Source organism: Colius striatus, chromosome 2 (genome assembly GCF_028858725.1).
Source record: "Colius striatus isolate bColStr4 chromosome 2, bColStr4.1.hap1, whole genome shotgun sequence".
In the NCBI taxonomy this organism is placed as follows: Eukaryota; Metazoa; Chordata; class Aves; order Coliiformes; family Coliidae; genus Colius; species Colius striatus.
The window spans coordinates 68201239-68226752 of NC_084760.1; the positions used below are offsets into that span (position 1 = coordinate 68201239).

At 38.3% G+C, this 25514-nt stretch overlaps 1 protein-coding gene across 1 annotated transcript in view; it reads left to right on the forward strand.

Annotated features, from left to right (window-relative positions):
- The window catches only part of DISC1 (DISC1 scaffold protein), a 211701-nt gene that overhangs the window by 181555 nt on the left and 4632 nt on the right, over positions 1-25514 (forward strand). The window contains exons 11-13 of the mRNA XM_061990989.1: positions 3837-4077; positions 9521-9565; positions 19296-19406. Coding sequence (XP_061846973.1) covers positions 3837-4077; positions 9521-9565; positions 19296-19406 — 397 coding nt within the window. The remainder of the gene's footprint in view (positions 1-3836; positions 4078-9520; positions 9566-19295; positions 19407-25514) is intronic.

Consider the following 25514-nt stretch of genomic DNA (forward strand, 5'->3'; position numbering starts at 1 on the left):
GCTCAAGAATAAGCCTCTCTGTTCCACATTAATTTCGTCCTGTCCGTAAACAGTTCTGTTTCTCTGACAGCTCTTTCATCATCATCAACTTGACCTATTCCAGAATCCCTGCTGTGTCATTTTGGGTTGCTGTGGATGTCTCAGCCATTCTTCAAGTCAACTTAGGCCTGCTCTTGTAGATTCTTTCTGCATAGTATCCATGAGATTAGACCTGTCTCAACTATCCATCCAGCTAAACTAATCACTCTGGTTGCATCTTGCATCTTACTTACTTCAACATCTATTTCCCTGGCTGTGGCTTGGCAAAAGCAGTCTTGCCCTACTCCTGTCTATTCAAAGTGCTATTGCCATTGCAATGACGATTCTTTCTCTCTCCCTTTAAAAAAAAAGAAAAAAATCAGTATTTCTGATCATTTCACTTTGTTTACTTTTCTCCATCAATTCCCTCTGTCCTGTCACATCAAACATAACTACTAGACTTCTATGTCAAGGCTGCTCAGAGTCTTTAAAAAAAACCTCACTTAAAAAAAAAAATATATCAAAAGTGTCTTTTGCCTTTCTTAGGTGATTCTTTCATGAAAGGATGGAGATCTTAGATACCCCCTGACCTGTTTCATTGACCTCCTGCAAATCCTTAAAATGATCATTCACTGTGATACCTCAGTGTGCTTGACAGTGATTAGACCAGTTAGTTAGTGATGTAACTAATTAAACTGTTGTACTTTAACTAACATGCAGTGTGGAGTCCACTGCTGTCTCAATGTTTCTTTGAAGATCTTTCTTTGTATCCTAACTCTTGTTGCTTGGTTAAATTTTAAGTCTTTCTTAGAAAAGGGCCATTGTTGTAATCTGGTTGGTGATTGTACAAAGCCTGGCACTTTGGACTCCTGAGCACTCTGGCACTTGGAAGTTCTTAATTAGTAAGTGATTAAGGTATGGCTTGTTGCTGGGTCTATATAAACAGCTGATGGATTATGATTTTTAGTGTATTCCAGAAAATTATTCCTGGCACCTCCATTGAACTTGCCATATGTGCCACTTGGATAGCACATACAGACAGGCGTTATAATACCCAGAGACCCATCATAAAATGTTTATGAACACAGGAATAATATAAAATCTGATCTAATCTCAATCCATCATTTGGAAAAGTTGCATACCTGACAAAACTCACTGTGTTCAGTATGAACATCCACATATTTCTTGCTTCATGGAGACTGAAACTGCACTGTTAGTGTGTATTGGACTTGAATAAACCAAACTCTGAAATTCATCTGAGCTTGATTTTACACCTGATGTAATAGCTAAAGATTTACACAGTTTTTAAAGCAACCTGGTTTTTAATAATTATTTCATATGTGTTTCTTTGTCAACTATTTATAGCTTTCAAGTAATTTTAATTAAAGTGTTTGGAAAATGCTTCTGAAAACTGAATTTCAAAACACAGAAGACGCAGTCTTTTGGCTTAGGTGCTTTCAGAGTGTCCAAGTGTATGTGCATTCAGTGTTTTGAGTTGAAAAGTTCACCGTAACACCTTTGTATCCTAGCTCAAGATGTATCAGAGTTTTGCAGACACCATGATGAAACGAAGATGCCCTTGAAATAAAAGCAAGCTATTAGCAGAATGTTCAGTAATTGCTGATTACTAAAATGGGTGTAAAACTTAGATACAGTCAAAAGCATGTTGACTGATGAGCTGAGTCATCGCTGAATAACAGCAACCCAGGCACTGTTGTGCCATACATTTATGTATGCTATTCATCTTCTACACTATGAATACTACATACATCACTATCTCTGCCCTAGTTTTATCAATAGAACTCTTCATTAAATCGAATAGCCAAAACAACCTATCCACTAGAGATTATGATTTAAGTCTCTAGTGAATTTTCTGAGCCTTTAATAATAAGCCATGTAGAGCTGCAAACTTTTTCAAAAAGCAAGTAAATGGGCTTATGTATGTCTGCAGGGAAATGATTTGACTGCATAACCATGATAATGTGACTGACAAGTAGATGAACAAGGGGAATTATTTTATTTCTCTGTCTTGGTAAGTGAAATGTTGCCTGGATCGACCACAGAAGTGTAATCCAGTGAAGATTTTTTTCCCTTTAATTAACAGGACTCTGAACTCCTTGGAGGAGACCAATTTGTAGATGTGATGCTGCATTCTGCCTTCAATAAACACATATACTGACTCTAAGCACAGATCAAATAGCTTAGCTTCTGAAGCTTAGTTTTATTCTCAGTCTCTAGGTATTGCTGTGTGAATTTTACAGCTTGGCATCTTGTACAGTTTGTAGAGTTAAAAAAATACCTTTGTTAGATTAATGAATTCATGGTGAACAGTGCAGCTCCTTTATCCTTTGTTTAGAATAAAAGATAAGCTGGTATTTAATTTAGTCAGAAAAAGTTAAAATTAAATAGTTATTTTCCTTCTTTTAGTCACTTATAATTGCATACAATTATATAGTAAATGATATAATTTGAAAAGCACTGTGAAACTATTGTGGTTATTAGATATGAGCATTCACATCTCTCTGGAAGTGTGTATTGCCATGGGAATCCGTGCTTTTGAGTCCCGTCACAAACTCTGCCTCTCACATGCTATGTTTTAGCTGGGAACCTAATCTTTCAGTTCCTTAGAGACAACATGTATTAAATGGAGATGTGACCGCATCTCTTACGAGCAGTGTGATGTTACTATTCAGTGTCTTGTACTGAAAAATCTATGCCTAGAATTCTCAGAAGCTTCAGGTGAAATTACCTATTGGATGGATCTTAGGAGCAGTATTTATAACATATATGGACATCTCTGAGAGGTAATCAATGGATTAAAAGTATGAAGAAGTTTGGTATTTTGAACTTCCTAATACTTGTGGGTTTTCTTTGGTGAGATAACAAAGCAGAATAAAACCCAAAGCACGTTAGTGAGAGATAAGGGCCACACTCGTAAGCGTAACACTGAAGGAAGAGGTGTTTGTCAAGAGGATGGGGTACCACATTTTTCTGTTGTCTCATGTTATCTCAAGTGACAGGACAAATGGTAATGGACATAAGCTGGAACACAAAAAGTCCCACTTAATCATAAAGAAAAACTTCTTTTCTGTTCAGGGAGCCTGGGGACAGGCTGCCCAGGGAGCATGTGGAGTTTCTTCCTCTGGAGGTTTTCAGAACCTGTCTGGACATCTTCCTGAGTGACCTGATCAAGATGAACCTGCTTTAGCAGGGGGTTGGACTGAATGCTCTCTTAGAGGTCCCTTCCAACCTCTACCATTCTGTGATTCTGTAAGATTATTACAGTATAATCTAATCTGATTCACCAGAGTTGAAGCAAGCACATTTCAGTCTAACAAGGAATTCAGTGTACCTATTTTCAAAAAATTAGAGCTGATTTAACACAGTAAACAACATGATTGTTCATACATCACACTCAGGAAAACCACATGGCTGTCTTTGGGCTGATAGGCCTGTATATCTGATAGCATGAAGGAAGGTCTGGTTGTGATCGCAAGACCCCTGGACTTCTGTCCCATCAGGAGAAGTTTACATGTAACCAGTGCATGCTGTACAGTTGAAAGCAATGTCTTAGCACATAGGTGTGTGTTTTATTTTTTGGGGTTTTTTTATTGCACCAGCTTTGTAACAAGGCCATAATTTACTGCTTTTCAGTTGGAAATAGCTTGTGTTATCTCAGTGGAAGTATTTGAGCTGCTGTTCTTTATTCATTGTTTTTATTTTCCTAACTAATAATAAGCAGTCACCTCAAAATTTACTTGAAATAGCAACTATTCTCTATGAACTGCTGTTTTATTTTCTTTTGGCTTGTATTTCAGCTGCAGGAGCCAGCTGCTCCAAAGAGTGTGGGAAGCTGATTTGGAGGCCTGTCAGCTGTTGATCCGAGGGTTTCAACTGAAAGAAATCAGTTGCTGTGTTTTTGAAGAAGAGGAGAAACAAATGGATGAGATGGAGATGACTGCTGATGGCCCATCTGATTCTGAAAAAAGGAAAGGTCATTTTCCAAGGGGCATGGAGTGGGGCACTGTTCTGTGCCCCAAACACAGCGAGCTAAAAGAGGTATCTGAGACATCATACAGCTGCATTTCAAGTGCACTTCAAGCTGGTTTTCCTTTGGGGAGGAGGAGTTGAATCTGGGTGATGGGTCAGAAGGGCAGGTTAAGTGTGAACTTAACATCTGGCTTCTGATCTGGGACATGAATAAAATAGCTTATTAGCTTCTCAGAAGCCCTTCAACCCTTCCTCCTTTCACCATCAGTCTTTTTAAAATGTGGAAGTTATTCAGGCAATAAATAGAGAGTGTACATTAGTATTTCAAGGGGAAAAATGATTTGTGTAACACAAATTATCTGCTGTTCCTCATCTCATTGATGAGTTTTACTCCGAGTTTGTTCTGATGACTTGTTAGGCTGCATCTATGTTAGCTGAAGTGGGGAGAAAGTTAAGTTTTCCTCCCCTAGTGAAATGATCAAAGGCTTCCTAGCTCAGATGTTGGTAGGCTTCCAGTATCCAAGTATCAAAAAGGAGGGAAAAAAAAATTATGAGGCTTAAAATTTCTTGTAAGTTTTCATGTCCTGTTCTAGAATGCCATCCTTGAAAAGTGTACAGCTGCCCAGTAATCTTTTAACTGCATAGCCAAGGTAAACGTCACTCAAGAGCAGCACTGTGACAAAAAGATCTTCCAAAAGGAGTTGTCAGTTTTATCACCTTGGAATTGGTTGACAAAAATAACACAAAACAAAATTTCTCCTCTCTTATCATGTTCCTGATGAGTCTGCTGAAGTAATACGAGGAGTTCTGTATACCTGATACCTAATAATAGAAAACTTCACTCCCCATTCAAAGGTGCAGCAGACAATCACTGAAGAGTTTGGGGGTTTGTGACTCTTTCTTTTGAGGTTTCTATTACCCCTGCAAGTCCGGATCGTTTCCCTGGAAATCAGCATTGCTATCCTAGAGTGACATCAAGGTAGCTGAAGTGAGGTGACTTCTGGTTCTGGAGAGAGGTGCTGAACTGAAGAAGGACACGTTCTCCATATGTTTAATAGAAGAGGGACACATATTTGTAGTGCTTTGATTAAGCTTCTACTTTTGAACTTCTTTTGTGGACATTTCCTCTGTGTCTCTGTCAACTGGAGAAGGAACTTAGGGAGACCATTCCCCTAACCTCAGCTCTTCATCTAGGTTCTTAAACTTTGCGGTATAAATGCTTTTGCCTGGGATCTGGACTATCTTGGTATCCTGAATAGACTAAATTTTGAGAATGTGCCAAAATCCTTTCAGAAGCTGATAAATGTAAAGATGAAAATAGCCATTAGTGAAGGAACTGTGGAAGTACTCCCAGCTCTACTCCTGCAGTGCTCCTAGGACTGACAAGGGAGGGAAGGAGGAATAGAGGGAGAAAGAAGGAAAGGGAGAAAAAGAGAGAGAAAAGGAGAGAGAAAAAGAAGCAGTTTTGTTAATGTAAGAACATTCATTCATTTTTCAGCTTGTAAAAGATGAGCAATACAGCTGTTTTGTCACTGCTTCCTTGGTTAGTCTACCTCTGCTTCAGTGATGACTGCAACCCATTGCAACTATAAAAAAACACCCCTAACACACAGACTGCATTCTGATTCTGGAATGAGGGTTGTTCTGCTTGCTATTGTACTTTCAGGGATTTTTTTTTTTGCTTGTTGTGAGGTTGTAGAAGTTTTTACCAGACAAGTATGCTTTGTGTTGCAAAGCTGGTAGGATCTCAGTAGGAGTGACAGGCAGTGTCTAAACTTTTAGAAAAGAGCTATAGCATGACATTACCTAACATACCCTAGTATATCATCACAAGGCAGAACAGAAAAACAAGCAAAAACCCTGACACATTACTTAACAAATCATACTAACTTCCAGTTCTGAACGTGTTGAAGTGCAAGAGACAATATGTCTCGATTTGTAAATGGATTTGGTTGAAAGGCAAACCACTTCTGTAGCATTTAAGTAAGTGCTCAGTTATATGCTATTGTGTTTTTTGTGACTTAAAAATAATTTAATGTTTGTGGCAAAAAAAAAAAAAAATACTGGGGTGGCTTTTAGTCTCCAACATAGCCATTCATGTGGCTTTCATGGAAAAACTTACTGTTGTCCATTAGTAGTGAACCTTTTTATAGCCACTTTATCAGCAAGTGGGAATACCTAGTAGAAAATAATGTATTTGTCAAAATACTTGGTTTGATATTATTTCACAAGGCTTTGGTGTCCCTGTGAGAGTAGTAGCTTCATGTGGTTGCTGTGCTTCTGGAATGATTATTCTCTTCAGCTGTCACCTGTGTTCCCTGTTGGGGAATTTCTAGAGAAAGCAGTTGGTGACTGAAGCAGAAGCAATAGAGGTGTTATTTCTATTCGGTAGTTACTGAATTACTTGCTTCAAAACAGTATAGCAAGGTAATAATAGCATGTGTGCATATATGCCTTGGAAGGTACGTTTCATTCCCAGGTGATTGATTTACTTTCCAGTGAAATGCTATACATGAAGCTCGCCAGTTATTTACCATGTTGTATCTGGCTAAGTATTACTATGGAGAGTGTATTGGTTTTGCTGATGTATACTGTAAATACAGTTTTCTTGCATATAACTGTATCTTATATATAGATTTCAGTAGAAGACAGAGAAACAAATAATAAACATTGCAATAAGAAAAGCAAAATAGACAAATGGAAGGAACCCTTCCTCAAATTCTACTTTACAGAGGAGCCATTTTTCATTTGTAATTAAATATCCTCACTAGATAAAATATGGCATGTTCTGGTATAAAATATGGAAAGTATAAAATTCTTTGAAAGTTCAGATATTTTATTGTCATATGTGAGCACAGGTTTATTAACTGTCAACAGTTATTTTATAGTCTTCATAACTGTGTTTTCAAAGATGGTACAGATCTTTTTTTTCCCCAGTTTGTTTATGTAGTAGAATGTGGCATCCCAAAATAATCCAGTAAATCAGGTTTCCTTTATAACACTGGCTGTTAAATAGGGAAGACAAATGACATGCTTTGGCAGCTCAGCTTGTTGAAACATCACTACTAATTTTTTTTGGTCAAAACTAAAGCAGGCCAGCAAAAATCAACTTGTGTAACACTCTGACTTACTTAAAAATGAAGATGTACTCCTCTCAATTACAGATAATTAATTAGATTATAGTATTTTTTTAAATGCTAAAGCAAAGTTATAGACAATACTTTTAGCGTCAGACATGTAAGAGTTTGTTGCCTAATGTGTTTGAGATTAGATTCTTGAATTTTCCTATGTGTGTACTCAACTGGTAGCTATATTGATGAAATTAGGGTGCTCCATTATTGCAGTTCTAATTTGTCATTTTTCTGACTAGCTGGGCTCAATTACTTAGAGACTTGGGAGAAAAGCAAAGATGGGTTCTAGTTTCATCCTAGAAATGTTCCATACTTTCAAACTGACTGCAAATTATTTTTCCTTGTGACATTTGATTGAGGCAAAAGTCACTGTGATCATTATTACATAGTTAGATATATATCTGAGTGATTTCTAAAATAGTAACGTTTCACTTTTCTTTAGACATTAACATCTGCTTGTTCCACTCCTTATGATACCTTGCTTTACTTTTGGCTTGATGATAACGTATGTGTAAGCAAAACCTGCACAAGAATCATTGATGATAACTAATACAGAGATGTATGTGTGCTGGGTCCTCACTAATACCAAGTATCTTGATGAACATGAGTATGTGTGCACCTGCAGGCTTGAATTCCTGACCTATCCTTTTTTCTTCTTGTTCTGCTCTCTGGCATGCTGTACAGTGCTCCCTCTTAATCACTATGAAGGAAAGAAACACCTACTAGATTTCAAGAAAATTGAGGTGATTAAAGTTACAAGGTAAAAACTGAAATTCAGTAGTGTTACCTTTTGTAAGTCAGCATTTTTGGTAGCTATACCATCAGAATTTTTTGTAGATCATTTCTCACTCTTTCACTGTAAAAGAAGCAGAGAGCAGGGATAAAAATAAGAGCTGCTATCTTTTCCTCACCTCTGCATACTGCAGTTTTGCCATCTGAGATGATGTTACAGGGTCTTTTGTAGAGCACTCTGGTGTTGGGAGAATGTTCTATGATTGCAAAGCCTTCATTTGATTTCACTTTTTAAAAGATATTGAATGTTCTAAGTGATGCTAAGTGGGCAATCACAAAAAATAATAATGAATATTTAATGTGGTGTCTGTCATTAAAAAGAAGTCATCACAGGATATGACACCACATTTTTCAGAATTTAGCTATAGCAAGCACGAAGAAAGCCTCTGTCAGCAAGCTGTAACATTACTGTGCATTGCTGTAGGCTGTGTATAGCAACATGTAAAGGACAAAGCCTTTTGAAAGCTAAATAAACTGTGCATTTGTTTGAGTTCTAATTAAACATTGTGTTTGTAGAGCTTAAAAAATAATTTGGAAACTTTAAATTTAATCTGTGTTTTAAATGTTGGCATTAAGCATCTGTGCAAGTCAGTATTTGTGTGGTTTTTGTGCTAATCCAAGCTGGAAAGCAGCTGGCTTGTACACAGTGGTCAAATCACTGTTGCATAGGCAGGCACACACGTTGTCGTGCACTAAGATGCCACTTGGCTGTGTGGATTCTGTGATTCTGTGAATCTACTGGTAGAAATGCTAACTCTTTAGCTAAAAATTGTAGCATCTCAGTAAGCTTAATGCTTAGGTGTATTTTGCAGTAAAAATGTAATCAGAAAATTAATAGTAAAAGGTTAAAAAACCAAAAGTAATCTCTGCTCAGATAGATTACTGAAAATAGTGCCCAGTAATAATAACAACGATCTTGTGACTGAGTAATGGTTTTGTATTTCATTTTATATATATCCACATACCTATGAAAACAAGTTTTGCCCTACCAAAGCAATGCCCTTTATTTAAGGATTATCAATACTGTTATGTGTGATTTCCTAGTAATGTTAACATCAAATTTCTTTGCTCCTCAGTCAATCAGTAAAATGTTGTCTAATTTCTTACAGACTTTAAGATTAAGCAAGTTTTGAAATAGGAAGTGACTATAGTTAGCATGTGTTACAAATACAAAACATCACTGCAGTCTCTCTCCTGCCCAAAATCACTTACAGGGTTTGTGCCAAAAAAAAAGTCTGTTGACTCTTGAATGGTTTATAGAGCCATAAGGAATAGGAAGTTTGAAAGACAGAAAGTTTGTTTCAATCTGTAGTTAGTCCTTCAGTTCTAGAGGCAGTATTCCTCATGGGTTTTAACTGGGAAACCAAAGACTGACTTTAATAAAATGTATTCAAATTTAGCTGTAAATATTGGGTGGCTGCCACTGCTCCATTATGAATGCAGTTGAAATGTTTCATGCATGGGAAGCAAAATGATGTAATTGGTCAGCTTATATAACTTTTTAATGTGCTATGTGTTTTATAAGTTCTATTGAAATCCTTTATATATAGCATGTATCTACGGTATACATAATAATTTATCTCTAGCAGGTCCTGGAAGACATTTCATTTGGAGCAGAGGGTCATTTGTCTGAGGTAAGTGTTTTCTAGTCCATACAAAGGGGTGCTGCTGTACAGACTTTTCTGAGTCTCAATTATAACTAATGACACTTGTTTTTATAGTGTACCTTTGGGTAAAAATTGCCAGAGAGTGTTTGAGTACTTTAGAAAACCAACATGGGCACAACTAGAATGGGCCCATTCCTGTTTTTCTGATTGAATATAATGGCAAAATTGCTGTGTGTTTCAGTGAGTTTGTAGTTAAATGCTGTGCTAGTGCTTTTAATACACACCAACAGGATGAATGCATTGGGGAAAAGTAGGACCAATAACGTTTATCCAGCCTCATTGTGGCACCGTAATGATGCTTAGGAATGGAACAAAATCATGATGCTTTACTTGTTTCCTTGTGTACCATTGAAAATACCTTTGAATTTACTTTTTAAGTATAAAAACATACTGCAGCAGAATATTAGGTAATAGGAATTTCACCTGAATAAAAATACTGGTTGTCTGTAATTACAGTTTTCGTGAATAACAATATGTCAGTTGATAGTCAATATGTGGAAGAAAGTGTGGGATAGTTGAGTACCATGAGATGCATTTCCTGTGAAAATAAGTGATGAGAAAAATCTGCTTACATGCAAAAATCTGTCTGCATACAAACCAAGATTTTAGGTAATATATGTGTAAAGAGAGTTGTGCTGGTTTTAAAGGCTGTGCTGATTCAGCCTGGTCCATTTTAATATTGCTGTGCCTTGGGTTACAACCTACATGTTAAGGAAATTTAGTATCCAAGCATTATGTCCAGCCAGCAAATTAATTACATGGGTAAGTAACCTTCAGTTCACCTTCTGTAATAGCATACATGCCACCTGTCAAGTACAAGTGACAAGTGCTCAGCCAAGCAAGTATTAAATAAATAAATAAACAATATATATTTTTTTTAATGTGGTTTGGGATAACTATTCAGATCAGGCATTTCTTTGGGTTCCTACCAATGAATCCAAAGACTGCAGAGCAGCTGGAATGCTCCAGAGAAAGCGGTCTAACTGCAAGACTAAACTCAGCTCATTGACCTTGTGTACAAGGAGACATGAGAGCACGCCTAGGATAGACTGCTTGGCTGTGTGAGTTCAGTATAAATAAAGCCGGGAAGCCTTGAGAGTGAAGGTGAACTTTGCAGAAAATGCAAATAGCCTTTCTTACCAGTGAACTTTGCTGTGAATTAAAGCAAAACTGCAGATGCTTGTGGCTACAGATGACATGAAGTATAGGGGCAGGTAGTCCCATGGAATGAAGGTAACAAAAAGCTCTCTTGCCAAGCCAGGCAAAATACTCAAGGGTGTGTTGTTAGTGATAGCTGCCAAGACAGCAGAATATTAACTGGCAACTAAAATTGCATATGGTCTGAACCAAAGCAAATGAGAGCACAGCTGCCTGCTTGAGTCCAGCAGTGACCTGCTCTGAAAGGCGTAGTACAGACCAGCCCTTGACTGATGTTGGTCTTTTGCTTAACAGGAGCTGTTCCCAGAGTACGTGAGTGTGATGTGTGTGCTGGTTTTACAAATGCCCCAGAGCTAACAGGCATAGAGGGCTACCACTGTAGGACTATTCACTAAGAGCTTAATATCTTCTCAAGTAGAGGAGCTTCACCCTTTTGAAGTTTTGAAGGAAAAATGTGCATAAAGAGAACAGAGAGCAAAGATATAAGGAAAGGAAATGGAAATTTGCTGGGAAGCCAGGCTCTACCACAATGCCACAGCTGGATTGATGTTGACTTGCAGACAGCTTTATAAAAGCTCCATGAAACTGTCAGCACCCTGTATCATGTCAAGGCTTTGCCTAAATGTTCCTTTGATACTCCTTAAGCCACTCTTGTCTCCGTGCTGCCTGCAGGACAGAACCCTGTTAGTGGTTCCAGGTTGTGGCATCTTAGCGACTTGGGAGCAGAGATGGGAATGAACAGTACTAGGAACCACCTGTAAATGATACCCAGCTATGCTGAATCCTAGCATAGGAGGGTGTGGCCACTAGAAAACTGTTTGGTACTTTTCCAAGTCCTGATCCACTGTGAATTTTTATCAGTAAGTCAGTAAACAGCCTCATCCTCCCACAGTAGGAACTGGAATTGTCCCAGTTTAGTTAAAGAAGACAGTTGAGTAGTGTGCACTTGTTTTATGAAGTCTGCACTCAAATCTTCAGTCTTCTGGAGATGAAAATGGGAAGACTACCGTCACCCAGACCACAGCAGGATGCTGGAAGATAGGGGAAAGCACTATCACTGTGCATATGCCTTTCAAAGGACACTCTTCCATAGCTGTAATGGAAGATATATGAGGGGAAGAATTGCCAACATCAGGCAGTAATTCTGATGAGTCATTTAACACTCCCATGTGTTGTTGTATTCCTGTGGAGGAGGGAAGGGGTTCAAGCAAAGGGAATGTGAGAAAAGCATATGATGGTGGGGAGGAGATAGGTCACAGTTGCAAAGCAGCTGTGTGGAAAGTTTTATGCTTGAATTGTTGCATCTGAGAAACTGAAGGGTGTGTTGTAGTGCTGTAGTCTCCTAAATATACATTAACAGGCAAATGGAGCAAGCTGTCAGTCTGTAAGTGGAAGGTGATGAAGGCAAAAGTAATTGGGAAACAAGCTTGATCCCTCTTCTGAGAAAAGGCAGATAACCCCCTCCATGAAAGAAAAACTCATCTAAGCAAAATCAGGGAAGAAACAGATGAGTTTCTGTGGGACAAACTCTGTTGGAGGAGGAATTAGCAGCTGATCTTTGGTAACCTCCAGAAGATGTCATGTTCATTGTACAGTACCATAGAATCATAGAATGGTAGGGTTGGAAGGGACCTTTAGAGATCATCTGTCCAACCCCCTGCAGAAGCAGGTTCACTTAGATTTTGATACACAAACAAAGCAAACACGGTAACAGACATCTATGTCAGCAACTCTTCAGCAGCCCCAAGGAATTTTGAAAAGGAAAGAACGTAAAAATGTTCCTAAGGATGAGCCTAAACGTAGTACTGCACAGTGTGAAGGTGAACCAGCAAGACTACTGAACACACTAAGCTACTGTAAGCAGAAGACATGGAAAACAGCAAGAGAGTTCAGGGATAAGCTGTGTGTAAGGGATAGGAGAGAGAAAGCATGTGTGTCTTCTGATAAGAAAGGTGAAAGAAAAAATAATGAAATGAGAGCAGAGGGCAGAATTTTAGTCTTCCTTATTTTCTTTGTTTTTGTTCTTTCTAAGACTGATATGCTATGTCCATGTATGTAGTGCTCTTAGTACTCACTACAAGGTAGCAAGAGATGATCACAGTAAAGGATCTCAAGGCAAATGAGATGTACTCGTCAGGCTAGACTGATGAATTTTCTTTTGAGTGCATAGGAGCCAAGAAAAACAATCTCCAAACCATTAACAAGCTTCTTTGAAAACTCCTAGAGGAAGCTTAAAGTCCCAGGAGATCAGTAAAAGGCAGACTTGGTATTTGCCTTTAAAAAGGAGGTAGGCCAGGTTTTTATGTGCCAGTCAAGATAATTTCAATTAGGATTAGAATTCCAAATGCTCTTGATAGATTGAAAGAGTAGCCTGAAATCAATAAGATGGGATATGTTAAAAGACAGGTGCAAATTGTGTTTGAGGAAAAAAAAAAAGTTAGATTTATGTGTACAAATGGAAAGAGCAGCTAAGATGACAATACTGAAGCAGAATCTAGGGTTATAGTGGACTACAAGTAGAGTGGGATTCATTACCATCATCCTGCTGCAAGAAAGGGCAAATGTCATTTGCAGCCTCATTAGTGGGAATGTCAGTTGTAAGACAGAAATAATTCTGTACTTAGCTGAGAATGTCAAAGCCTCCAGAGGACTGGCTACCTCACTCTGCACAACACAGGAACACACTGAAGAAAGGAAGGAAAGGAGTAGAAATAAAAGATTTAGAAGTCCTGGTCTGGTTGAAAGTCAGAAGTCTTCAATCACATAAAAATGATGACACAGGGACAACTGCTACTTATCATTGTGTGCTGGATAAAGGTAAAATGAAGTGTAACCATCTTGGTTAATAGGAAAGGAAGTTCACTGCAAGGGCAGTTTAGCCCTGGATCAGGATATAACCCCTGTAAGCTGCTGAGAGCTGTGTGGACAGACCCCAGCTGAGGACAGTCACATTGAGCTTGATCATGCAGTCACAAAGCAGGCTTTGGTGGTCCTTGATTGTTTCCTGATCGGCCTTGCCATGATGCTAGGATGGTGTTGGTCATGAGTAACGTGTTATTTTCAGAGCAAGTGATTAGGCCTGTTCTCAGTGGCCACTTTGCCATCCTCATCTACAACACCTGCCTAGGATATGCACACAGAGCAGGAAATCTGGGATGCAAAGCAGTGACAAATGCTTCCTCCACCTCCAGTTTGGACACTTTGTAGCTCATTATCTGAGGGCATGTGTGCTTAGCCTGCATGTGACTGAAGCATCTGCTCCAGCAGGACAAACATATGGATGGTTGCATTTTGTTTATAGAAATGATTTAAGAGATGTCCTGGCTTGATGTGATAGTCAAGTGCCTAAAATTTCCATTAACTTCTGGGGTGAGAGTAAGCATACTGCACTTCTGCCAACAAAAAGTTACAGTTCTAAACCTTGTGCCATAATGTGAAGTATCTGTGTACAAGGGCAACTTTTCACAGTTGTTCTTTATGTTATTTTGAATGTTTTTAACTATTGCAGGAAAGAGAGGTAAAAGAAATCACCTCTCAGTACAGGTGAAAAAAAATCTATCTTTGAAGTTCTGCAGAAGGTCTTCTAAGGCTTTTATCTTACTGTGGTAATGACATTGCTAGTTGGAAGTAAGGCACCAGCTCTTTACAGAAGTTCCTCTATAGGAAGAATACATTTTAAGGATGTATCTGGCAGTCCTGCTTCTTAGCACAACCACTAAAGACTGTAATCTCTTATAGAGTTAGATTAATCTAGTTCCTGCAATACTGATTCTTCTATATGAAATTGCTCAACAAGATCCAAGAGAGCATGGAAGGTATTTGCACTGGAAAAGCTGATCAAATATTTTCCTTGAGTAAATCTGTCAAAGAGCTGTTGCTCATGGGTGACTAAAATGACTTGCAAAGGGGTGCAATGAAATGCAGAAGACTAAAGTGGAAGCCATTCCTGTTGCTCTTGATTCAGTATGATGATGCTCCAGCATGCATCAGCTGGAACATTTTTCTTCCTGTTTCTTCCATCAGACTCTCACATCTCTGAGAGAGTGAAAGAATTTCTACTTTGAGTGAGAAAGCAGAAGAATTTAATCTTGAAAAATAACAAAATACACCCACATTTGTGCTGTTTTCATCTGCTTAAGGATTTAAAGGAAGGGAGGAAAAATTAAATACGAACCAGCTACATCTCCTGTTCAAAGGAAAATCCATAAAGCAATACTGCTTCTCAGCTCTTTTCTGACTCCTACAATTCTTCCTAGCTGCTTCCTTGAAGTGCTGTTAGTGCAAAAAGAATCAAAGAAGTCTTAAGACTTACAGTAGCTTGTAGCATTGCCATAACCTACAAGCTAGGATGAGTTGTATTTTATTACAATGTTGAGCTAGAGGCAGAGTCTACTCTCCTTTCATAGATGTTGTTGATCAGTGTAAAGTGCCACTTTCCAACCGGGAGCTGTTCTGAATAGTTTGTGTGTTACTGACAGCGGTTTCTCTGCCTACATAGAAAAATGTCAAATAAAAATGTTACCAGTGACTTTACTAAGCATGAAAGGCACTGAGAGAAATCTTTCCTTTCTACTTCTCTGGGTTATTGAACTTCTTTCAAACAAGGCCCTGGGGGCAGAAGCTTTGGAATTGATTGAATATTTAGAATTATTCTTGTATATTTTTTGAGAGCAGTGTATTTTTTTTCCCAGTTTACTTTATAATTCTTCGTGATGTTCAACTAGAGTCATCTGCACAACCACATCTTTCCAATCCAAAATAAGAAAGGCCATATGTATATATATGTTCTGGAAAATTATAATTTATGTGGTGACTCTCCTTCATATGATACCTGCAAGTAAATTTCTGAGAGGTGATGCTTGTCTGAACTATGGAGGAACTTCTCATTTCAACTGAAAATGTAATGGTGTCATGTAGTTGCAAAAATAGTTTATCCATACACTATTACTGCTGTATTAAAGAGGAATAAGGCTGCAAAATACTTATTAGGAGTTTAAGATTAATAGAATATAACCCCTACCTTATGAAGCTACTGTAGTTACCCTGCAGTGCAAGCAGAGCCATAGTTAAGATTAAATAAGTTTTAAAGTGGTTAAAGGTCTAAACAAGTTTGATCTGGTTTTTACTTAATCAAGTGCCCTTGCCCTCCCATATTGCTGTATCAATTCTACATCAAGCACACTTTACTCATTGTTCATTTATCTTAATTTCCAAACAGGAATTTCGTAACTCTTCTATACAGCAGGGTAGGAGCTATTAGCCAAAACTTAGAACCTCAAAATACAGGTGCAAAATACAAATGCAAAGTGCAATGAGATGCTTTTGCTACAGAACAAGTGTTCAACTATAGTTCTACACTCTTGGGGGCTTGTTTGCTGAATTCCTTCCTTCCATCCTTCCTCGGGCCCTTCTTTACTTGACTGTAAAGTTCTATTCTGAAAGGGAAAAGAAAGTGTCAAACGTGAAATCAGAGTATGTAGAAGTACACCAGTAAGTGTGGTCATGGAACCTCAGTGTGACTGTGGATTTCTGGCTGTGTATTTTATCTCAAGTTTTCAGGATCTGTGCACATTACAGCTAGGCCATGCTTGCAAGTTGGAGCCTATTTTGCCAACCAGGTATATAAATGCTGTCTCCAGCATCCTTCAAATTTAGTTGAAGTGAAGAGATAGGCCTAAAAGGCCCATTTTGCCCTGTACATTGACTGACATGGTGAACAGAGTAAAAATTTCCACTGTGGGTCTTCACAGCATGACTAGACAAATCCAACCAGTGTGCTTATCATTTAGGTGGACTGCTCAGTGAACTCCTTGTATTTGCATATAGGAGACAGGAAACGTGAGGACAGTTTTAAAGTGCAGGAAAGGGATCTTGTCTTACAGCAACTGATGACAGTGCTAATTGGGTAACCAACTATCTGGATCAATGCTCCTGCCATCAATAGTACCCTAAAAAAGAAAGGGATACTCCACTCTTATGCATATCTTTAGAATGCTTTTTATATTTAAATATACCTAACGGCGGTGCAAGTATTCAGGAGTGTAGTTTGACTTGTACTGCTTTTAATACACTGTCTGTAGTAACTGATTATTTCAAATCAGGACTCCAAATATCATTCATCTTGACAACATGAATGTGATCCAAAATCTCATATAGTAATAGTTCTTGGTAAAAGTAGTGACTGGATCAGACTAAAGTACTCAATATCTTGATGTTAGAAGATCAAGAATCAGCTTTTTGTGTGTCACTGTAAGATACGAGTTCTTCAGAATCTGTACAGGGCTAATTAATTTTGTCAGAGTACCAACTCTGTAGAAAGAGTCTGGTTTGAAAATTTCACTTATGGCTTTTGTCTGTCAGAGCAATATTTAGGATTTGGGCATTAATGAAAAGCTGTTCTTCCTGCATTAACTGTTCAATGATAGTATAGCACTGAGAGTTATTTGTCTTGTTTTTCTTGAGTTTGAGATGGTGGTTTTGCGAAGACCTGATTTTCTCATGTGTAATTAACTGTTAGAGAAAAAATGGTGTTCAGAGGTGGAGTTTTCTCTAGATGGTCATAATTTTTATTGTGCTTTCAGGGTACTAGGTTTTTGCAATTTACTGACTTTTCTAGCTTGAGACCTAAGTTCTTTTACACAACGGTCATCGGTTCTTGCATGTGTGTCACAGAATCATTCCCTAAAAGCTTTCTATTGATATAAATTGCCTGGGTCATCCCAATCACTAACAGCATATGGAGTCCTGCTGGTGTACTGAATAATGATTTAGCAGCTGAATGGAAGACTTGTTCTTAGTTTTCTGTCCTTGATCTTGAGAAAAGGGCAATTCTAGTTACCTTGGGGAAAACATATACCTTCTCCTCCCCTGTTCTCATTTTAGAAACAATGAGTCAATTTTATGTCTATAAATTCTGTGGAGTACTGCTGTAGATTTTGATGTTTGGCCATGACTCTGAAGATGGCTGTTCAGGTCTCATACACAGAGCCAGAGACTCTGCCAAGTGGCTTTCGTTTTGTGCTTCTCTCTAAGCTGTGGGCATTTGCAATATAACCTTTCTTAACCAGCTCACTCAGCCAGGATTCGAGCTGCACCTCACTGTGTACCCCTGTGATCTGCTGGATAGCCATGTCTGGCAGAACTAGGAAAGCAGAAAGGTCAGAGCTCTGTAGCTCTGTGCCATAACACGGGACATGCCAGCAAGCAGCAAGCCCGTCTGACATTTGTCTTTGTGATGCACTGTGTGACACAAAGTGTAAGGGTAGCACAGAACTAAGGTCAGGTAAATGTGTTTACCAAATATCAGATTGTTTCACAACAGGTAGGATTCCAACAACTATTTCTTTGGAAGACTTTGAATTGAAGGCTTGATTTCTCTTAAACAGTCACTGCTATTATAGCAACAGATCAGTGCAAACAGCTCTAAGCACTTATTTTTTTAAAGGAGAAAAACTTTCTGAAGGTTGTACATAGACATATGTGCATCTGGCTTTATGGATGAGTGCATAGATTACATCTGGAAAAAATCCAGTTTTCTGGATTCCGGCTGATGAATGACTTCATTTTTTTTCAACATGGCTCCAGCAGGACTTCATCTTGGCACCATAATCTTTTCCTTACAAGTAACCTCTGTCATTCACTGTAGTCAGCACCACGATGCCTTGAAAAGGAGAGGAGAGGCTCGTCTCGGTGCAGAAATTGGTTAATTCCACCTCTCTCCTCCTATTTGCTGCTTATTTGGGTCATTTATGAAAGAAGTACTCAGTACAAATATAAAGGATACAAATTACCCTTATGCAGTATAATCTGAAAGTAGACAAACTTATGGAAAGGACTTTGCAAGTGCTTTGAAATACTCATTTGAAAATAGAAAAAAGAGTTTGTCTCAGTTATGGTAAGAAAAACATTCTTTTTTAAAATTTAGTCTTTTTTCACGATAACACAGTAAAAAAAGTGCAGTTTCATCTTGTGATTTGTAAGACTTTGATGCATTTTCTCTGATCAGTTGAGCAAAGTCCCCAAGTGTTCTAGCCAGATTTTCCTTTGGAAAAAGTAAGACGTTTTGTGTTTGTAATAGATACCAAAAGTGCGGCTGCTTGAAATATTTAAATGGCCTAAATGTGTAAATCGTATTTACATGAACTTGAAATTTAGGAACCTAAATGGTGTAGTCAGCGTGAGATTTCCCTCCCCTGCTGTGGTGAGACAACAGGGAAGAGGGAGAGCAGTTCAGTCTTCACACTCCTTTAATCCTCAGCTGAATGTGAGATCATGACTTTCTTCTGCTGGGAAATAGACTGAGACCACAAGCTCATTCCGTTTTGTATAAATCACCAATTTATTATACAGTAACAACTTTTTTATCTCCGTAATGGAAACTTGCTTTCAAGCAATGTCTTAACCCTGCAAAGTATCATATTCCATATTCCCATATTCCCTTACTAATATTTTGTTTTCCCCTTAATTTGGTGCAAATTTGATGTGGAAAATGTGCAGTCAGCAGCAAACATACTTTCTTTTCTTTTTCGACTACTTGTAGGAGTTCTTCATATTTTCTGCAGAGTTGGGAGAAAAATGTGAAGCAATAAGTGAGAAATTGGTGCATCTGGAAGATCAACTGCAAACTTCTGCCTGCAGAGTTGATGAAGGAGTTATTCATATCCTTTATGATACAGCTATAGATATTTATCAATCTGTGTAAGTATGTATGTGAAATACTTGCCTTTCAGATTCACATGGAGTACTAGTTCTTAATGTAGATTAAGTACATGAAAGAGGGGAGAATTGATTGTTTTGCTGAAGCGGGCGCTTTTGTTGCAGCAAGTTTTCCTACAGTGCATTTTCACTGTAGTCTGATCCAGCTTTAATTGATTTAAACAGAAGTTAGTTCTTTGTAAATTGACATTAGGCACCAAAAAGCCTTTATTCTACTATTAAAATCCTTTTGTTTGTAATGCTCGTATAAGTAAATACCTAGTGCACGAAAAGCTGCATGGGTACAAGCATCCGTGCACCCAACATGATTTTGTTAAATTAAATGCTACATAATTGACTCAACTGGGTAGATTGTCACATGTAATTTGAGGGTTTTTCCTTTTTTAAAAATGGGCAACAGATGCATCATGTGGCATCCTATGCAATTTAATCTGTCTCTAACACTTCAGTGCAAGTAACCAGATGAGATGTTGTCTTATAAAGCATGCTTATCTCTTCCCATGTTTCATCTGTCATTCAGTATCTGACTGAAGATCGCTTAACCTTTATGAGGCATTCGTTGGACCTATAAGAACACAGAGTGTTGTCTCATTCACAACTTTCATAGAAAAACTTACCATAAAATAGATTTTGTTATTCTAAGAAAGAGAAATGAGGGTAAAAACCAATGAAGCTGAGGAAGGCAAGAGTATTTAGCTGGTTAGGTTTTAGCAGAGAAGAAGTGGCTGGCAATGGGATAATGAAGAAAGATGAATAAATTCAGTTTGGAAAGATTAGCAGAGGAGCCCTTACAGGCAGCTGAAGGTGAGCTGAGACAATGGCGGTGCTAGGAAGGATTCACTTCCTCTTAAGATGAGGCAAGGAAGGATAATAAATGGAGTGTGTGGAAATACAACTGTGTTTTAGGTTATTGGACATTGCAAAATTCATACTCTAGAAAGCTGGCTTATTTAAAGGTATTAGAATGATAAACTTTAAGGGAGAGTAGTGCTAGAGAGGTGAATGAGGGAGGTTGAGTGTTCATCAGACGAGAGAAATTTAGTCACTGATTTATTACTGCATCAAATCTTTGTTTTCATTGAAATCTTTCTAAGCATTTCAATGTACAGAAAACATATTTCCTTGCATTTACCACATACCAGTTTGCAATATTCTTTTAATTATATTTATAGCGTGCGTGCTCAGTTGCAGTTGTGTTTCCTTGATGCTGTTTATGAGCATTCTTTTCAGAGCTATATGGATGTGTCTTGTGTGTGTGTGAAGCATCTAATTCCTTTCTCCCTTATATATATTTGCTCTCAAATACTCTTTTCTCATTGACATTAATAGAAGAACACTGAGGGTTGGAGTTCTGGGTTCTTCGCAGTGGACTGAAGTTCATATTCAAACCAAAAAAATCAGGTCAGAAGATAGTTGCATTTTATTAGGTAAGGTGAAAGCAAATGGAAAACTTCTTTTTTGACTGTTGAAGAAAATACACTACAAGTATGTAAGATAGTAGTCTTTGTATTTTCCATGGAGTGTGTGTATTTCTCGGTAGCTGTTGAAATTGCAAGAGTTAGTTGAAAAAATCTAATCATCGAAAGTTTGGGAAGAGTTATAGATAAGGCTCGTTCTAAGCCACAGTTGCCTAACATAGATCTGATTTCTTTTATCAGTGAAATTCAGCTCATGTTATCTAAATACATAAATGCACACTGTGTGATATCCTGGTCCCAGCAAGACCGTCAGTCATAGGAGAAGAAACCATGTTTAAAACATAGGGACATAGAGAGAAGCGCTTCAGCAATTCAGCTACCCCTCATTAACATTCAGTTGCTATTTCAGAGGTAGTCCAGATCAATGTGCATAAAATGTTACCATCTGGTACATGTAATCACTGTGCTACACTTCACAAAGGAATGAGAAAAATAGCTACCATGGTGCTACAGACCTGTAGATTGTTGTGGTTTTTTTTTTTGTTTTAATAAGAACTGCTCAGTGCCTATAAAATCAACTTTCACTCACTGGTAACTTGCCTATATTTCAAGAACTAGCACTGAGGCTGCTGCTAATAATTAGCCTCAGTAGAAGAATTTATGATGAATAGATGGATCTATCGCTTGCACAAGAGTTTATTTGGTTTTAAATAAAACAATTTCTTATCCCAAATATTGGATAGTTTTTCAGTCTTCATTAGGCATCTGTAGAACTCTGAGAGTAGGATCTTAAAGACCTGGCGTTGTGATGAAAGTAGTATAAATTTTTCCAACTCTTGTTTGCTGGGTTTTTTCACCCTTCCCTTCATCCCCTAAAAAACTGCCTTACACGTGCGTCTTACAAACTGTATTAGGTCAAAAATCTAACTGGGGGCTGCAGAGATGTAAATTAGTTCTGTAGTCTGATTATTAAAAGGCTTTTAGAGACTCCACCGAGAAAAATAAATTCCTGATGCTCTCGAGCCATTTGCCAATGTTTAGTGTGTGTCATAGCTTTGATTAATAATTAAATTTGTATTAGAAGAAAAATCCCAGATGTCATTGTTTTTCATTCTACGTTTTGATGGCATAGCACACTTAAATCACCCATGCTGTTTGTCATAGTTGCCAGCACAGCCTGAAACAAAGGAGAAATCCAGTGACATTTCTTGGTCCTGAGTGTAGGCACAGACCCACTTGGGATTGCCATTTATTACTGAAGCCTTTCCCAGCAAATATTAAACTGTATTTTTGTATAAAGAGCGTCAAACAATAGCAGAGGGAAAAGCTCCTGTGTAATATTAGGGAGGAGCTCCTCTGTAGTACTATGACATATTTGCTAAATTCTGTGTGCTATTACCAAATATAATCCCACAAAATATTCAATTATGGTTAATCAGTGGTAAGTGTATGAAAACAGTCCACATGATTAATTGGAAAAACCAAAAGATGAGAGATGAGTCATTCTGGTGTCTACAGAGCTGATGAGAGGTGTTACTTTCCTGATAGTAAAGGCCTGGAATTCCCAGTAAAATTAAATGGAGCCTATATTGCAATTTCACAGTCATTTTTGTTCTTAATTAGCAGTTACATTTTGATAGACAATTTGAATGCACATAATAGTTTCTCCTGATGAAAATGCTTTTGTTGGAAGAAAATCTGACTGGACTATTATTATAAAACCAATCTCCATTCCTTGTCTTAAAATAGGCATTTTAAATGCTTCTTTTGAAAATGGCATTTTTTGCTTAAATGCTTATTAGGCATTTTGGTCACTTTGCTAACCCTTCACCTTTATCATACCGCAGGCTCTTCTACTAGTCTGGCTTCACACTAGTGTAGGTTTTCAGCATAATCAAAAGTGTAGAATTTAGCCCCAGCTGTACCTCACTGCAGAATTTTGCCCTGGGTTAACCTGTAAGGAATTTTGGGATCCCGCAGAAGTGAGAGATGGCAGTAGTGCCCACTTTGATTTTATTTTGGAGGACAGGAAGGTGTGACGTTCTCCATGTGCATCACATTGAGAGAAAGTGGTTAGTTTTGTTCATGCCTCAATGGAGATAGGTCAGTGTATTTCCACTCACGTGCTGCAGCTTGCCTTCCATTTTCTGTTGGAACAAGTGATTTGGAGACAACTGATATCATCCAAGTGATCAATTTTTCAAAATGCTGCAGTCATTCTGTTGGTGGCTTTTTGTTTAGTAGTTTTTTGGGAGTGGAATTAATGTTAGTTTGTAGAAACCCATTCCATGGCTATTGAAGAGCAAAACAGTAATGAAAGGGGGAAGTGGGAAATTTCTAATCTGTTTTTAGTAGCACAAGCATCCTGTGTTTTGTAAGGAGAAGTGACAGACTTCTGAAGGCCATTTTGCTCTCTTGCTGTGAGACTACACAGGCTTCACAGAGGAGTAGTAGAGACTTGCTTGATGTTTTTCCTTTTTCCCCAGTAATGCACTTCTAAAAGGCCCAGACCCAGGTCATTGCAGATAAATGATGAATTATCTTGCCTCTTTGCTTGTCCTTTGGCATGGAGCCCACACAATCACAGAATCAGTTCGCTAGAAGTGACCTCCTGAGCTCATCTGGCCCAACCCCTTGCTCAAGCAGGGTCACCTAGAAGAGGTTGCCAGGTTCATGTGCAATCAATTTTTAAATACCTCCAAGGACAGAGACACTACAGCCTCTCTGTGCAACATGTTCCAATGTTTGACCACTCTCACAGTAAAAAAAAAAACAAAAACCAAAAAACTTTTTTTGTATTCAATTTCCTTTTTGGAATTTTTGTCTGTTCCTTCTTGTTCTGACAGTAGACATTAGTGAGAAGAGTCTGGTGCTTTCATCTTTATTCCTACCCTTTAGCTGTTTACACAAATTAGTAAGGTCTCCCTGAACATTTTTTTTTCTCTAGGTTGAACTGTCACAGCTCTCTCAGCATCTGCTCACATGATCCAGTCCATTAAGCCAGCCCTGTGCTGGACTCATTCCAGTAAGTCCCTATCTTTCTTGTACTGTGGAGCCCAGAACTGGACCTCAAACTTCCATGTGGGACCTCAGCAGTGCTGGGACGAGCAGATGCATCAGCTCTCTCCACCTGCTGTCACGTCCTTCCTTAATCCAGCCCAGGAGGCTGTTGGCCCCTTTTGCCACAGATGCATTCCTGGCTCATATTCAGCTTGTTTGTTCACTGTCTTTTCAAGGTCCTTCTCTGCAGCACTGCTTTCCAGCTGGCTGCCTACCACCATGTGTGCTGGTATCTGGGGTCAGGAGAGACATGTGCACTTACATAGTGGGACATCTAGATGAGCTGCTCTCTCCAGCCACTCTAGCGTTCAGCTGTCAGAAATAAGCAGAACAGTTAACCAGGTTTAAAAAAATCCCACCTCTTTCTTATTATTTCTATTCTTCAAGGCTTAATTTCCTCCTCAGATGTCCAAAATTGCTGTTATTCTCCAAAATCCCATAGGCTTTTACCCCAGCTCTGTGGCAGTCCTTGACTGTCCCTCCAAGGACTTTTGTCTCTACAATATACTCTTAGTTTCTATCTTTTCCTGTGGGAGGGCAAATGATTTTTAATAGCTACCTTTTGTTTCTTTTCCCTAAACATCTGTTCTGAGAGAACAGAATATGCATAGATGAGCTCATTTTTCCCCAAAATTAAGCAAGCCCACAGTAATTACATTGGCTTTTATCTCCTTGTAACTCATGACTGTCATCACGCTCAGTTTTTTAAAGAGAATAAGTCAAACAGCGAAAAGCTTCAACCAAGACAAAGTTAGAGCTGCGGCATTATTGCAGAATATGGATTGTGTTTGTGTGAAGCTGTTCCCAAGTACTCTGTTTTACTACTTTTGAGACACTGGATGGAGGGCAGGACCAGAAAATGTTCCTAGTTGAAACTTATTTTGGGTCCTGCCTTTGATACTGGCTCAATATTTGCAGCACTGGATAGTCAATTTAAACATGAAGGACGTGAAGGATTTGCCTGTGGAATCATTTAAAACTTTAGCTTTTTTTGTGTTTTTTAAAATAGGTGAAGCTGTTTATGCAGACATAACCTCTGTATATGAACAGAGATAACTATGCTTAGCCTTATACCATACATTTTGCTTGGTCATAAAGGCTTGTTTGACAGTTGCTGGTTGTGATATTAAGAGATTGGTGAAACTTGCTGAAGGTAGACTGTTCAGTCATCTGTTCTGTTGCTCTGTCTTTTTGACGGTTAAGAGTTCATTTCCCTTTGTCCTTCATTTTTCTGCATCCTTCAAGATTTCTAATCCACTGTCAGAAAAACAGTTCAATTTTGCTCTTTCTCTTTATCTGAAGAAAAATTTGTAATTGCTTGGGCTATTTCAAATAACAGCATGTAGTCAAGAGTCAGTGTATCAGAATTAATTAAATTTCAGAGGCTTCATGGTGTTCATAAACTGAAGAATTTTACCAGATAGATTTTCAGCAGAGCATCACAATTAAATTGCAGAGTGGTGGACAGTCCAGGGCTGTTTATAAGACGGTCATAATGTTTCCTATTTCAGAGAAGATGCAGAGCATAATTACTTTGTCTCTGTACAGTGCTTTGAGATCTTAGG